The 15247-nt window shown below is 49.2% G+C and overlaps 2 protein-coding genes across 3 annotated transcripts; one reads left to right on the forward strand and one right to left on the reverse strand.

The window, feature by feature from the left end:
* Window positions 1-2767: 2767 nt before the first annotated feature.
* LOC311358057 (ankyrin repeat and SOCS box protein 9-like) lies at window positions 2768-6630 on the reverse strand. Of its 2 annotated transcripts, XM_084478050.1 has the most exons (7): window positions 6330-6630; window positions 5564-5643; window positions 5291-5398; window positions 4266-4419; window positions 3743-3877; window positions 3209-3400; window positions 2778-3104 (listed from the first exon to the last, which is right to left on the reverse strand). In XM_084478050.1, exons 1-7 carry the CDS (start codon window positions 6412-6414, stop codon window positions 2944-2946), a joined length of 915 nt encoding a protein of 304 aa, XP_084334176.1. In that variant the 5' UTR covers window positions 6415-6630; the 3' UTR covers window positions 2778-2943. The 2 variants fall into 2 exon arrangements, with proteins under 2 accessions (XP_084334177.1, XP_084334176.1); XM_084478051.1 differs by lacking the exon at window positions 5291-5398 and having other exon boundaries at window positions 2768-3104.
* Window positions 6631-7921: 1291 nt separating this feature from the next.
* gpr143 (G protein-coupled receptor 143) lies at window positions 7922-14894 on the forward strand (the record flags this gene model as incomplete). The annotated part of the gene is made up of 9 exons (XM_084478136.1): window positions 7922-8289; window positions 9421-9530; window positions 10005-10099; window positions 11790-11882; window positions 12584-12693; window positions 13266-13374; window positions 13477-13594; window positions 13879-14149; window positions 14788-14894. Exons 1-9 carry the CDS (start codon window positions 8034-8036, stop codon window positions 14892-14894), a joined length of 1269 nt encoding a protein of 422 aa, XP_084334262.1. The 5' UTR covers window positions 7922-8033.
* Window positions 14895-15247: the final 353 nt, after the last annotated feature.

The following is a 15247-nucleotide window of genomic DNA, read 5'->3' on the forward strand; positions in this document are numbered from 1 at the left end:
TGCGTGTGTGCGTGTGTGTGTGTGTGCGTGTGTGTGTGTGTGTGTGTGTGTGTGTGTGTGTGTGTGTGTGTGTGTGTGTGTGTGTGTGTGTGTGTGTGTGTGTGACCTCGCTAAACTTCCCACCTCACTAATGCCCGCGCGCCATGGATGATCCGTCTCCGCTATCTGCTCTTATTTGTTTTAATTACCCCGCTGACGGCCGGACTAAAAATACACACGCAATTAACCGGCGGGCGAGAGGAGCGGGGCAGCAGTCTCCCTGCTCGGCGGCAAGGCGGGATATCTATAACAAGATCTTGCTCAGCGACACACCGGAGGAAACCCCCACGCACACACACACACGCACGGCTATAGATTAAGTGGCTGCTGAGCAGAAGCAAGTGTGTGGGTGGTGGTGTTAAAGGTGTGGGTGGTGAGGTTTAGGAGGAGGTGGTGGTGTTAAAGGTGTGGGTGGTGAGGTTTAGGAGGAGTTGGTGGTGAGGTTTAGGAGGAGGTGGTGGTGGTGGTGAGGTTTAGGAGGAGGTGGTGGTGGTGGTGAGGTTTAGGAGGTGGTGCGTGGAGGGGGGGGGGGGTCATTCAGGCTGAGTGGTTTCCATAGGAGAGGCTAATGTAAATAAAGTATTTATTTCCTCGTTTCCATTTTTAGAACTGGACATCGTCGGGTCCAAATGTAATTTTTTTTTTAGGCCTACTATTCCCAATCTGATAAAATGACAATTATTATGCTAATTCCCCCTGGTTCTTTTTTCGTTTTTTTTTGTCTTACCTTGTAGTCCTACGTAGTGTTGATTTGTGTGCGTTATTAGAAGCCATCACCACCCACAGCCCCACCCACTGTAAGACACGGTGGTGGTGTTGTTTGGTGGTTAAGTGCTCGTGTGTTTAGAAGTTGATGGGGGAGGCGTGGGGAGGGGGAGTGGGGGAGGTAAATGGAGTGGCTGACTCTCCAGAGAGTGAAGGTAAAAGCCTCGTGGACAGGTGACTTAGCCCGCTGCGACGCCCACACAGGCTCTTACCCAGGAGCCCGGCAACAACCAATAACAGAGGAGACGTAGCTCCTCCATAAGCAGCCTGTGTGAGGCCAGAGAGGAACGCTCCTGACGCAGTCGCCGCTCAAAAGAACGCTGCTCCTCAAACATCTCTCGCTTTATCACTCGCTCCCCCCCCCCCCCCCCCCCCCTCGCTCGATGTTGAAGAGAAGCGTCCCCAGAAGCTTCCACGGGCGTCGTCTCCTCTGGTTCTCTGGGACGTCGTTAATCCCGGCGGTCCTGTCGGCCGCGCCCTGCCGCGTTACGGAGACAGGAAGTTCTCCAGCCCATCGATCTCACATTAAACACCCGTCGGCTACAGACGATATAAAGAGGAGATGGAGAAGCGCGGGGCGGCCTCCCGGGGTGCTGGGCGGAGCGCCGGGTGATTTAGGCCTCTTCAGGTGGAACGCGGCGAGCTGGGAATCGATTGTCAGTTAATGAGTATTGGAAGTAACAAGCTGTGGGCGGGAGGGGGGGGGGGGGTAGTGTTGGTCTGTCTCGGAGGACCACCCTCTGGATCACTGCTGCTGCCCGGAGAACAGCGGCCGTTTATGAGGGGGGCTGGTGAGGTGATCAGTAATGAATGTTGTTCAGTAATCACTAATCAGTACTCAATAATCACTAATCAGTATTCAGAAATCTGATGAGTGTTCAATGATAATGAGCTGTTTCCTAATTCCCCGCTCCTCCTCGCTGAGGAACATGAGTACGAGGAGCATGTAGGAGTCAGACCCCGAGAGGTCAAAGGTCACAGAGCGCTGGCTGTAGGCTACACGTGTAGAGCACAAATGTACTACATGCATCTATGATTACACACATCCACGTTTACATGCATACATAAACACACACACACACACACACACACACACACACACACACACACACACACATATCTTACATGCATACACACACATGCACAAACATACGTACAAATATGTATGCATATATCCATATACACACATACAAACGCATGCATGCACACACATAGATAACCGCTTTGGTAATGACAGGATAATAAACATTTCTGTTTTTGCTTCAAATGAGCGACAGCAGACTGTCATTTTTTAAATATTCATTGTACTAATGAAGGACAAAAGGGCCAAATTGAAGTGGACCAAAACACTCTGCAGAGAGACCCCTGGCTGAGCTCCGGACCCCGGCTAATCTCTGACCCATCAGCCATGACACCAAACAAGACCCTGCAGACACACAGGCCTGCGGACGCAGATAAACACCATCCCAAAATATTTAGTCATGATCATTCTGTGTGTGTGTGTGTGTGTGTGTGTGTGTGTGTGTGTGTGTGTGTGTGTGTGTGTGTGTGTGTGTGTGTGTGTGTGTGTGTGTGTGTGTGTGTGTGTGTGTATTTGTCTACTGCGTGTGTAAACGATCGCTCCTCAGTGAGCGCTTTAAGTTCGAAAACAAACTGAACAGCTGCTAACAATTCCACGTCGATGGGTTCCGCGTCGATGCTTCTATTGACGGCGACTTCCTGTCGATTTGTACAGCAGACGTGGCCGAGAGGATCCGTGTCTGTTTTAGGAGATTCAGATGCAAGGTCCAATGTGATGTTTTCTTGTATGTTGACGTTGGGATAAACCGGGCTGATGAGGATGAATACATTTAAAATACATTCACATCTACGTTACTCTGCAAAAAAAAAAGCTTCATAAACATATTTTCCTTGCATTTCCCGTGTTCCTCAATCCAACGCATCACTGTGGCCAACGTATGAAAATAATGTTGTTTTTAAAAAAAACATAAAATAACGTTTTGTTCACACAGGAATTTATTACAATTGTGAAAAAATATTGCCACCGTTAAACAACAAACGATAAGGCGGTTACAGCGACTCAAGTCCTCCCCCTAGCGACCACACGCAGAACTCCGTGAACGGGTGACAAAAACCGACTCACACTCTCCCGCAGACCGGCTGACCCGAGGGGCCTGTCCGGTACAGAAGATAGTCTCTCAACTCTACTGGTATGTTTAGTCCACAGATAGCATCCATTCTCTCCTTGTCCAGAGTCCTCCTGATGCTTAGCCGACATAACTGCTTTAGACACGGCACTCCTGGGCGGACACCAAGAGGGGAGTACAAGTTGTTGTTATTCTTGTGTTACATCATTGGGTTATGGGATGGAGGAGGCGAACCATTTAGATGTTGCTATGGATACCTCTGGATTTTCCCAGCATCCTCTCCACCAGGCTATTGGGAGGCGCTAGGTCAACTGGCCGTTTTCCCTGTGGGTTCCTGACGGAGCAGTCGGCCCCGTGCTCCATCAGGACAGACACCATCTCCGCGCTGGACAGACGGACCGCCGTGTGCAGCGGGGAGTCACCGTCCAGGCTGCTGTTCACACTGGCGCCTGAAGGGGGCGGCAGAGTGCAGGGCAGTAATGGTGAGACACGTAAGATGAATTCATAAAGGGATTGGCCTTATTTTAGAGGAGGCTTAAATATACGAATCAAGGTTTTTGTAGCTCTTATAAACCATTTATGAGTGTCTCAACAGGCAATTAAAACATAACCAGCATCTAATAAAAATGTAATATCTCTGCCCTGCCTCACGTTGTGTGGATCACCTTCTCACCGACTGATCCAGACTCACACCTCATTCTCACTGACTGATCCAGACTCACACCTCATTCTGACTGACTGATCCAGACTCACACCTCATTCTGCATCTGACTGATCCAGAGGAGCCTCACCCAGCTGCAGCAGGCTCCTGGCCGTGCCCAGGTGCTGATTGGCCACGGCGGCGCAGAGGGGCGTGCCTGAGGGGTCGTGGTGCAGATCCACGTCAGCACCGTGCTCCACCAGGACGGAGACGCACTCCTGGTGACCTGCACCCACAGAGGAGCCATGAGCACCCACAGTAGCACCCACTAGAGTCATCAGCACCCACACCACAGTCGGCAGCCACATCACAGTCCACCGCACCCACATCAGTCATCGGCACCCACAGAGCAGTCGTCAGCACTCACAGAGAATCCATCAGCACCCATAGGAGTCATAAAGCACCCACACCTGTCATCAGCACCCACAGCAGCACCCACATCACCGTCAGCACCCACACCAGTCATCAGTACCCACATCACAATCAGCACCCACATCACAGTCATCGCCATCCACACCAGTCACCAGTCACCCCACATGAGCACTGGGGGGAGTCTACCTTGTGAGGACACTATTTTATTTAAGGTTGCAGAATGCAGGAATGTGACTTCTCACCTTTGGCGGCAGCTATGTGTATGGGGGAGGGGGCGTGGCCGCCCGGCCCCAGGGGCGTGGCACCGTGTTGCAGGAGCAGGGACACGCAGGTCAGGTGACCCCCAGCGCAGGCCTCTGATAGGGGGGTTGATCCGTCCAGCGTGGCTGAGTTCACCTGTGGAGCACCAGGTCAGACATGCAGAGACAGGCTGGTCTATTGGGGAGCTGTATCATTTACACAAACTGTCGTAAGATCATTTCTGATCGATTGCCTTCTGGTTCCAATATTTTTGAATGGAGTAAATAACTAAAGTAGAAAACTAACATAGTGCAAGTTTAAGGCAGAGATTGCTTTGCTTTTGTCACATGCTATACAAATCTAGGTCTTACAGTCTATGAACTATTATTTAGAGGACATCTGAGAAGAAACATGTCTGTAGTTGTAGTGTAATATCAAGGTTGTGCATGTTTCCATTGTACTCATTTAATAACAAAAGCATATGGAAATGAGGCTGTAATCTGAATTGGTCATGCGATTGAGAATGTGTGTTATGGTGAGAGAAACAGTGGTGGCGTTTGTCTCTTAGTTAATATGCAAGCTTGCATGACTATGCATGTGTGTACACAAAGACACTTGATAGAGTGTGTGTGTGTGTGTGGCAGGCATTATTTTGGGTTAATCTCCAACTAATCGCTGCCACCATGTAGTTAAATCAAACAATTATTGATGTGGTCCACAAGGCCAGAACAGCCGTTGAATGCAGTATATGAAGTTCATGTTTGACTACATCAGTGGTAGAGTAAACAAGTCTGCTAGGGTCTGGTTAGATCAGTAAACACCAGGAACATGTTCTCACTCGCAAGTGAGAACGGATCGCAATGAAAGTTGTAATACTAATACTTTATGAGTAGTGAGAATTACATTTTCACCAGTAAGAATTTTAATCTGCTGAGGGAAGCTCAGCGCATTAACAGACCAAACGGCCGGCCACACACGTGCAAGTAACCAATAGTGAGTTTGGTGATAGTGAGCAGGTCCTACTGACATAAGCTCCGTTCTGGATCAGGAGCCGAGCGCACAGGGCGTGGCCTCGCTGACACGCCCCCAAGAGGGGCGAGACGCGGTCCAGCGTGGCCAGGTTCACACACGCCCCCTGCGGACATCATCACAGAGTCAGACTACCTCACAAGAAAAGGGGGAGGGGGTTAAGATAAGGGAGGGACGGGAACACCCGAGGGGGTTCGGGTCGTGGGAGGGGGGGGGGGCGGAGTCGTGGGAGGGGGTGGGGTCGCGGGAGGCGGGGGGGTTGCGGCCTCACCTGGCTGAGCAGCGCCTGCAGAGCGACGGGACGACCGTTGAAGGACGCATCGTGGACCGGAGACCAGTCGGACTCAACGTCTGGGGACAGACATCAGAGAGACAAGATGGAGACCAGTCAGACAGCACAGAGACAAGATGGAGACCAGTCAGAGACAAGATGGAGACCAGTCAGACTCACTGAGGACACGCATCACTGAGACAAGTTGGCATTTATTACAGAGCGGTGGAGAGAGATTACAGAGATAGGCTAATTAAGAGACATTACAGATATACAGATAAGAGAGCTTTCACAGAGATAAATAGGGTTAATTCACAGAGATAGGCAGATATAGAAGAAACATATTACAGGCTAGAGTGTGAAGATGAAGAAATATATAAGTATATATATATATATATATATATATATATATATATATTACAGCGTTAGCAGGGCTGTAGAGAGGTATAATTATGTAGTTTGTTTCATATTACAGAGATAATTGTTGTTTTGGCACTTGGAGAAAGTATTACTTAGACAGAGTAAGTATTACTGCATTAGACAGACAGCCTTAGACAGACAGACAGGTAAACAGACTTCAGGAATTCTAAATTTTGTCTCCAGAAAATACACAAGCATAGTCATATATATATATTTACACACATATACTACATATATATGTATATAGATATATTTATGTGTGTGCGTGTGTGTGTGTACGTACGTGTATGTGTGTGTGTGTGTGTGTGTATGTGCGTGTGTGTGTAGAAGGCGTCCCAGGACTCACCGCTCATCAGAGGGTTGGAGAAGAACAGTACAGGTCCGGGTCGCTGGGCAGCGCCGGGCTCCCCGTCCCGGCTCCCCTCAGACATGGCCGCTCCCGGACCCTTCAGCTACAGGGCTCTGCGCTCACTGGTGTGTGTGTGTGTGTGTGTGTGTGTGTGTGTGTGTGTGTGTGTGTGTGTGCGAGGCTAGTGGAAGGTGGGAGCAGAGACCTTCTGACGTCACTTCCCTCCCCGGTCTGCCAGTCAGGAAGTGTGTGTTCTCAGTGCGCTGGCTGAGGCGTCACACCGCTGCAGCGCTGCTGGTTCCTGTTGTGCAGGTCTGTAACGCGACACCCACCTAGTCCACACACACACAGCCTGCAGCCAGGGGGCAGGACAGGAGAGGGGGGGGGAGGAGGGGGAGGAGGGGGAGGAGGGGGGGGAGGGGGGGGGGGTAGAAAGGAGGAAGAGGAGGGGGGGTAGAAAGGAGGAAGAGGAGGGGGACGGGGAGGGGGGAGGGGGGAGGGGGGAGGAGGGGGAGTGAGGAAGAGGAAAGGGGGAGGAAGAGGAGGGGAGGGAGGAGGAAGAGGAGGGAGAGGAGGGGGTGTTTTGGGGTGGTTGTTGTTGCAGGCCTGACAGGATAGGACCTGGAACGAGAAGTTCTGCAATGTTGACCCGCTGGTCAGGGCAGAGTCAACAGCCTGGTTAGTGATTATCTCGTCAATAGCCTCCAGGAGGCTAAAGCAGTTGAAATAAAAGTAAACATTTTCAAAAGATCCTGTCCCTGGGCTGTAATTTATGAGGACCAATCAGTTCAAAATAAATACATAAATAGGTCTGAATTAATAAATAAATAAATTCATGTTAGTGATAATTGTGACTTGATCATGTTAGGGTTGTGTTCAAGTTGTTCGCCTCCTTGCATGCCAGGTCATGCATTTAAATTCCCGTGCATTCCCCGCATGCCAGACACGCGTCGACCAGCAGATGGCGCCAGCGGACGGACCGACCGCACAGAACCCTGATTAACCTGCGGCCAAGACGTTATCCTTCGGAGACCTTTTGTCGGGTGGTCTGGGGAGCTGGACGAGGCTCTTCGTGCCACTGTTCAAAGCCAGTGGATGCTTTCGGCTGAATAACAGAGCATCAATACAAACCTTGACGTTTTGTTTGCTGTATAAATGAGCTTTAATTAGCCTCTGATCTGGGGCCAGTAGTCGTCTGGTCGTCACACAAGCCTTGGGTTTACTTTATTGACTGCATAACGGATGGAAATTATACTAATCAAATAACACATTACAGAAAAACTGTGCAAATCGGATCATAATGATTCATATACGAAGGTCTTTTGGTCCTGGTCCAGAGAAAACTGGACTATTTTCAACCTTCCTTTATTCTTTCTTTAATTGAATATCCGCGGAACCAGGTCAGGTTTCGCTGTTTAGTCTGATATTAAAACATGGATCCTGACCAAACATCAATGAAACAAGACGCATCCCCTCCCCTCCCTCCTGTCAAACAACAGGCCTTTGTCGGTCCTCTGAGGAATGGGCCTGCATGGTTAAGCCATGACTGGGAGGGGGGGGGGGGGGATTAAACAGAAGCACATGATGCTCCAAACCCGTGCTTCCTCTCTCTCTCTCTCTTGAGAGTCAGGCCATGGACTCACACACATTTCGCCCTTTCCATTCCCTTCCCCTCTGACGCCGTCTCCCGGTACCAGTCCGATGGCGTCCCCGCGGCTGGAGACCTTCTGCTGTCCCAACAGAGACCCGGCCACGGACTTCGTGGTCTCCTTCCAGCCCCAGCTGTTCAGCGCGCTGAGCGTGGGCAGCGCCAGTCTCAGTCTGATCTTCACCATCCTGCAGATCCTGCCCAAGCGGAGGGGTTACCGGAGACTCGGGCCCTACCCCATCCCGAAGCCCGCGTCCTCCTCCCGGATCCTCTTCATAATCAGCATCTGCGACATCCTGGGATGCACAGGTAAGAGAACGGAGACGCTCTGAGGACCAGGATGGGCGTGTAGGTAACGACCTGACAGTCACGTGTGTGTTGTGTAGACAGAGGCTGCGCACTCATGTCCACGTCTGTTTGCATTTCGCGCATTTACATTTTGATTCAGGCTTACCCTTTTTGTTGTTGTTGCATTTAATACGTTCATTCTTCTCTAAAGTTTCGTCTGTAGGATTAAGTAGGGAAACGGGCCTGTATTGTATTGAGGCCATCAGAGTGCGTCTCTTGGGTCATTAGAATAATAGTAGGCCTCAGCTCTTTATTCTCTCTAAAGTAGCCTTGCTTTGCGATGACGTCGCCTGTCGTCCAACAACGTGCTCTAATAGCAAATAGAGGTGGATGAAGTTCAAGTTCAGTGAACAGGATTATGTGAATAAGCGTCCCCGTTATTATAAAGTCCAACCAAATATAAATGAAAAACCTTGATTGAATAAGAACTGCCTTTTCATTGACATCTCTTTGTGATTGAACCTGAGTCATTGTGATGAAATGTTCCAGAACAGGGCGATATTTTTCGGGAAGTAAGTCGGGTAACCAAAGCCCAGGCCAACATGTGGCCCGTATCACGCTACACTTTTACACAACTATTCGCCTGGGTGCAGCAGCTGGCTAGTTAGAGGAAGAACCAAAACTACACTCGTAAAAGAAAACTAGACCTTCAGTGTTTCCATTACCTCCCCCTTCAATTAAAGGGACCCCATTACATTATACTACACAATCCTATTAACGGAGCGCTTTACAATTCAGCCGGAGCTAAAAACCCTTCCCTTTAATTAGGTGTTAATTGAAAGCGTGCTTTGTTTTTCAACTGACCCCCACTGCAGGAAGTCGAGACGATTTGTGAAACGCTTACAGTCTCAAAGTTGGATTTCATGACACCCCTAGCCCCCCAAAGAGGATCCCCCCTCATGATGGAGAAGATTCCTTGAGACACCTCCTCGTGGGGGCTCCCCTCCGAGTCAGGACCCCCTCACCCATGTCACTGCGTCTCGTCTTTGTCTCCTGAAGAGCTGGTGGTTAACGGGGGCTCCCCTCCGGAGCCTCACCCACGTCTGCCCATGCCTTGTCTGTGGTGGTTAACCGGGTTCTTGGCCCCCTCAGGCATCGTGGTGAGGTCGTCCGTCTGGCTCGGCCTTCCCAATGTCGCAGAGAAAATCTCCGCCAACAACAGCAGCGATGTCTGGCCCGAGGCCTTCTGTGTGGGCAGTGCGGTACGTGTGTGTGTGTGTGTGTGTGTGTGTGTGTGTGTCAGTGTCTGTTGGTGGCAGTGTGTGTGTGTGTGTGTGTGTGCTTGTGTGTCACTGTGTCAGTGTGTGTTTGTGTCAGTGTGTGTGTCAGTGTGTGTATATGTTTGTATGTGTGTGTGTGTGATGCGTGACATTTACAGAAAAGAGTCCTTCAGCCGTGGAGAGAGCTGTGTCGATGCTAGAGATGCTCCTCTTTACAGATATCTTCATCTCCCCAGCTGTGTTATTAAGGAACATCTCACGTGTGTCTGTGTTGCCACCACAGGCCACAAGAGATGAAGGAACCAATCTAGAAGATAGAGCAACATGGTGTCCTCCACAGTGTCAGCCATCATGTTGTGGACGTTCTGTTGTTGACTCGCCTTGCATGTGTTGTTGTTTAATGCCTGAGCGCCGCTGAAGCAGGAAGTGGTTGACGCTCCTCTCTCCGTTCTGCAGATGTGGATCCAGCTGTTCTTCAGTGCCTCCTTCTGGTGGACCTTCTGCTACGCTGTGGACGTATTCCTGGTGGTGAAGACCTCGGCGGGGATCAGGTAGCACGTCGTCTGCTCCTCCTCCTGCTCCTCCTGCAGTAGGAACAGCCTTCACCGGCATCGTCCCAGTTCAAGACGCCAGAGAGACACTAGGAGACGTCACGGTCAACTAGAGCAGTGGTTCTCAAATAGGGGTCCGCGTACCCCTAGAGGTACTTTGGAGTACTGGAGGGGTGAATGGAGGGGTGAAATAAAAATTAGAAAATGGAAGAGTGGTTGGAATGTTAATCTGACAACAGGGAGAAAGAAGAATCTGTGAAAGAGAAAGAGCATCCAGAAACAACAAAGTGTAGGGTGATCAGATGTCCTGCTTTGTGTGGGACAGTCACGCATTGCCATTAATTTTTACACGTCCCGCAAATTGAGACGTTGTCCCGCATTGTTATTGACTGTTAGATTTGATTTTTGAAATGCGTGTTTTATAATCTGGCATTTATCATCAAATAGCTGTGTCCAGAGACAGCAGTAAGGGCTGTCATCAGGGGGTGGTGCGGGCTGTTTGATCATGTCAATCAAAATGGGACATGGAGGCAGGTTAAGGGCACACCCACCAACAAGAAACGATGCAAATCAGGTCAGAACAGCATTTAGCACGAGACATGGAGGAAAGCACGACCCGTATGGTTAAGGAGAGGAAATGCAGCTACAATAAAGACTGGGAAACTATCTATCCCTGGGTGAAACCAGTGCAAGGCGAGTCTGGTGAAGTTTTGTGTGAAGTTTGCTTGAGTCATTTTTCCGTTTCACACGGAGGTGAATACGAAGTGAAATGACACAGACAATGTGAGACTCACAAAAAACATGTTGCTCAAAAGGAGGCTTCCCAGTCTATGCATATGGGAAAGTTGCATTTAAATAAGATATATTTGTTACGTTTTTATTTGCAGGCTGTTATGTGCTACTGAATCAACCAGGTGGCAAAGCATAGTAATGTTATAAGCAAAGGGGCAGAATAAAATTGTTTATTTTTTCTTTTAGACTACCTTGATGCATTGGAATCCCACATTGTCCCACATTGTCCTACACAAACGTAGTCTTTGTCCCACATCTGGTGAACTGGGATCTGGTCACCCTAACAAAGTGTCGTCAGTTTCAGAAGGAATATATTTGTATGGGATTCACCTCTACATGCTCTGACCCTCCCCTGGCGTTATGCTTCTTTTGTGGGGAGAAATTAGCTTCCCCTTTTTTAGCTTTTAGTTGCTTCCCCTTTGCATTACCAAATAGCATGAAGCCACATAGCGCAGGCCCATACAGAGTGTCGAGGTGTCCCTGAGTGAGACACCTCACCCTGACTGCTTCTGACGAGCTGGCCTCCTTGAGTGGTTGACACTCCCGTCAGTGTGTGAAGGTGTGCATGAATGGGTGCATGTTAGGCAGTATTGTAAAGCACTTTGAGTGGCTACTGTTTAGAAAAGTGCTATATAAAGGCAGTCCATATACCATTGTGTATGTACACTTCATGTTTTTCATTGCACTTTTACTGTATTTTAAAACAAATCCCACAAGTTCTACTCTTCTATTCTGAAATGATCTATCCCATTGCTAATTTCTCCTTGCGTCTGATTGGCTGCTGCTCCGCTGGGCCGGTCCCATGTGGGTCACTCGTGCCAGGAGCCGAGAGCCCTGACAGGCTTGTGAGTCCACAGCCAGGTCTCATGACCCGTCTCTCCCCCTCTCTCTCCCCCAGCACCATCATCCTGTACCACATGATCACATGGGGTCTGGCGCTGCTGTTGTGTGCCGAAGGTGTTGCCATGCTTTACTACCCCTCCATCTCCGAGTAAGACACGCACACACACACACACACGCACATTCATACACGCACAACACACACACTTACACAAACAAACACACACTTAGACGTACATTTGCACACACACAAACACGTGACATGTGCAAACACATACACATATGCGCACACACACACACACACACACACACACACACAAACTCAGTCACCCCACCACCATCTCCTCCTGTCTGTTACTGCAGTGTGTTTGTTTCCATGAGTTCATGTGATCGGGGTCTGAATGATGGAGGAGACTTTCCTAACATCTGTTCATAAATGATCAGATTTGCGCTTTTTTAATCTTTCATAGCATCATCATGAAGGAATGATGGGTCAGACTATATCTATAGCCCTATGACTCATGTTGAAGTTCATTTAATTGAGAGTTTTTGTCATTGAGAAGATCCACCTGATAAAAAAAGCTTTAAAGGACACTCATCTTTAAGAGCAGGTGTGGCGCTCCTGGGTGGACACGCCCATCTGTGATGTCACTAAAGGCTTGATTTTAAAAAAGCGCCCTGGAAGGCCTGACCAATCTCCCCCTGGGGGTGAAACAGGGGTCCTGTCACTCACACGGCCCTGTCTGCCTTCCTGATTCAACGTTCACGTCCCCTTGAATGCCACGGTCTGGGCGTTGAACCCCCAGCCGATGAAATGACCTTTCTCCGCGTCTCTTAACCCTGTGATCCCAGCTGTGAGAGCGGCATGCAGCACGCCATCCCGCACTACATCACCACCTACGCCCCCATGCTGCTGGTGCTCATCGCCAACCCCGTCTTCTTCATCCGTACCACCTCCGCAGGTCAGACCCGCCACCGCTGGGCTCAGGGGTCAGAGGCCATGTGTAGGTCGGCCTCAAGGCCGGGGCAGGAACACGTCTGATCGTTCCTGCAGCCCAGAGGCCGTGGTCTTAACGTGTCAAGGGGGGGGGGGGTGTGGGACTGCTTTAGTTTGGATTTCTCTATTCTCTATTCTACTCTATTCATTGATACTATGTTTATATGTTGTCGAATGTTTCAATGGTTGGGTTTTTTATTCACTCATTTCTGCAATATGAATCTCATTTGTGGGGGTAATAAAGACATTAAAGACACTCTACTGGCACTTAATGTGTGCACTTATTGTATGGTGTGCGCCCTGGCACTTAAAAATAGTATTTGGCATCGTGTAGCATCTTATCCTAGCTATCTTTGTTGGATACGGGAAATGGATTAACATAGCGATTGTTAGTGCTTGGCATACTTTATTGCAAGTCACTTAGAGATAACAGCGTCTGCCAAATGCCCTAAATGTAAATAGCATTAAACAACCTCAGTAGAGTAGACCAACCAACCTCCACAGAGATGACTGACTCGTGTGTTCTCTCCTCTCCAGTCACGTCGTTACTGAAGGGACGACAGGGCATCTACACGGAGAACGAGAGGCGGCTGGCCACCGAGATCAAAATACGCTTCTTCAAAATAATGCTGGTCTTCAGCGTCTGGTGAGTGGCGGCGTTTATCTGATCTCTGTCTCATGTTCCCATGGAGATCCCCCGTGAGTTAACCCTCGTCTCCTCCCCTCCGGCCCGACCCCCCCCCCCCAGCTGGGTCCCCAACATCATCAACGAGTGCCTGCTCTTCTTTCTGGAGGTCCAGCCGGACATCAGTGCCAGCGGCCTCCGGACCGTCCGCAACGCCGCCCTCATCACCTGGTTCTTCATGGTACCACTCTACATCTAGATCTATGTTTACATCTAGCAGACGCTTTTATCCAAAGCGACCTACAGTAAGTGCATTTGTCAGAAGAAAGAGAAAAAATGATATATCGCTGTCGGTAGAGTAAGGATGTTCATAGAAGTGCCAAGCACTAACAATCGCTAGGTTAACCCATTCCCCGTATACAACAAAGATAGCTAGGATGAGTTGGGTGTACAGAACACTGTTGTTCTGGGGACGGGGGACGTTTCTCCGCCTGACCGTGTGGGGTTTCCCGGTCCTTCTCCCAGGGGATCCTGAACCCCATGCAGGCCTTCCTCAACACGCTGGCCCACCACGGCTGGACCGGTCTGGACGTGGACCTGAGCCTCCAGCGGCGGAAGGAGCGGGCCTGGGACTCCATGTCCACCTCGGCCCCCAACGGAGCCGGCGGGGGCGCGGGCACGGGCTACAACCCCATGGTGGGCACCCTGCTGTTCCAGAGCCACATCCAGGAGGGCAACAAGAACCTGACGGGCAACGACCTCCACCCCTCCGACTCCATGGGCGCACTCTCAGAAGGTACCGGCCAGAGCTTTCAGGCTAGCTCCTCGCCCGTGTATCAGGGCTGGTGAGGGGGACGGGGGGGGGGGGGGGGGGAACGCATTGTTGGTTCATGGCTCCACACCGGTCTGGACTTCTGCTGCTGAGCTCCAGGGAGCAGGCGGTGATGTGATGCCTGGTAGTGTTGGTTTATTATGAAGGACAGTATTTTGATGCACGGCGATGTGTGAGCAGTTTGTTTGTCACAATGTTCCTATTTATGCTCCAATAAATTATGATTGATTATGAAATGTATTTTGGGATGATTGAGTATTTTTTATTTATGGCTAATCGTTTTATACAATTTGTGCACCTTCAAAGTATTGTGCAAAAAAAACGTGTAAATGTTTTGTTGCGTTTACAATCCATGACGTGACTGATCTGCAGAAAAATAAAGTTGAATTTTCAAGTCGTTTGTTTCGGTATTTGTTCAAGCCCGTTATTTGTACAAAACCACGTTGCGGTACGATAAAGCAAAAATCACAACAAACAATAAAAAGCGTCCCAAAATACATTTACAGGGTAAGTGTGTGTACGTTCACGTAATCATTCCTAGATGGTGTCCATCAGAGCGCACCCAGTAACCCCTCCTCACTCACCTTATTTTGTCTCGCTAGGTGGCTCAGAGTCTAGTACAGTAGAGATCCACATGACCAGTGAACAGCAAGACTTTGAGGACATAGACGCTGACGCCGAATCCCTGGACAACTCAGTGAGAAACTAGCTTCAGTTTTTTCTCCTTGTAGACTTTACAAAGTAATCATAGTTTTTGACATGGTTAATGATCAATCCCCTTTTGTGGAGCCCGAGATGATGAGGATTCCTTGATCCATGAGCTAACTATCATTTAAATTCAAAATATTAAATGTTTTGAAAATGCTTTTACAGTCCAATAGGTATTAAAAATACAAATCCAGAACCCTTTTTGGTGAACTCATGTGACTTTCCTTTTGAGAGTTAACTAATTATTAAGCTTCCAACGATTCTAGCGTTCCTTAGTGTATTTTATTTATTTATCATGTATTTGATCAAATATTAAATGTTATTCACATTATGATCCCATTGATTCATTAACAT

This window comes from Micromesistius poutassou (assembly GCF_964030765.1).
Source record: "Micromesistius poutassou genome assembly, chromosome: 14".
NCBI classification, from domain to species: Eukaryota; Metazoa; Chordata; class Actinopteri; order Gadiformes; family Gadidae; genus Micromesistius; species Micromesistius poutassou.

Excerpts from the sequence above, each read along its gene's own strand:
- LOC311358057 (XM_084478050.1), bottom strand. The coding sequence starts at position 6,414 with ATGTCTGAGGGGAGCCGGGACGGGGAGCCCGGCGCTGCCCAGCGACCC. Across the intron at positions 5,644-6,329 it reads CTCCAACCCTCTGATGAGCG|ACGTTGAGTCCGACTGGTCT; the intron begins GTGAGTCCTGGG and ends GTCTGTCCCCAG. Across the intron at positions 3,105-3,208 it reads GATGCTGGGAAAATCCAGAG|GAGTGCCGTGTCTAAAGCAG; the intron begins GTATCCATAGCA and ends GTGTCCGCCCAG.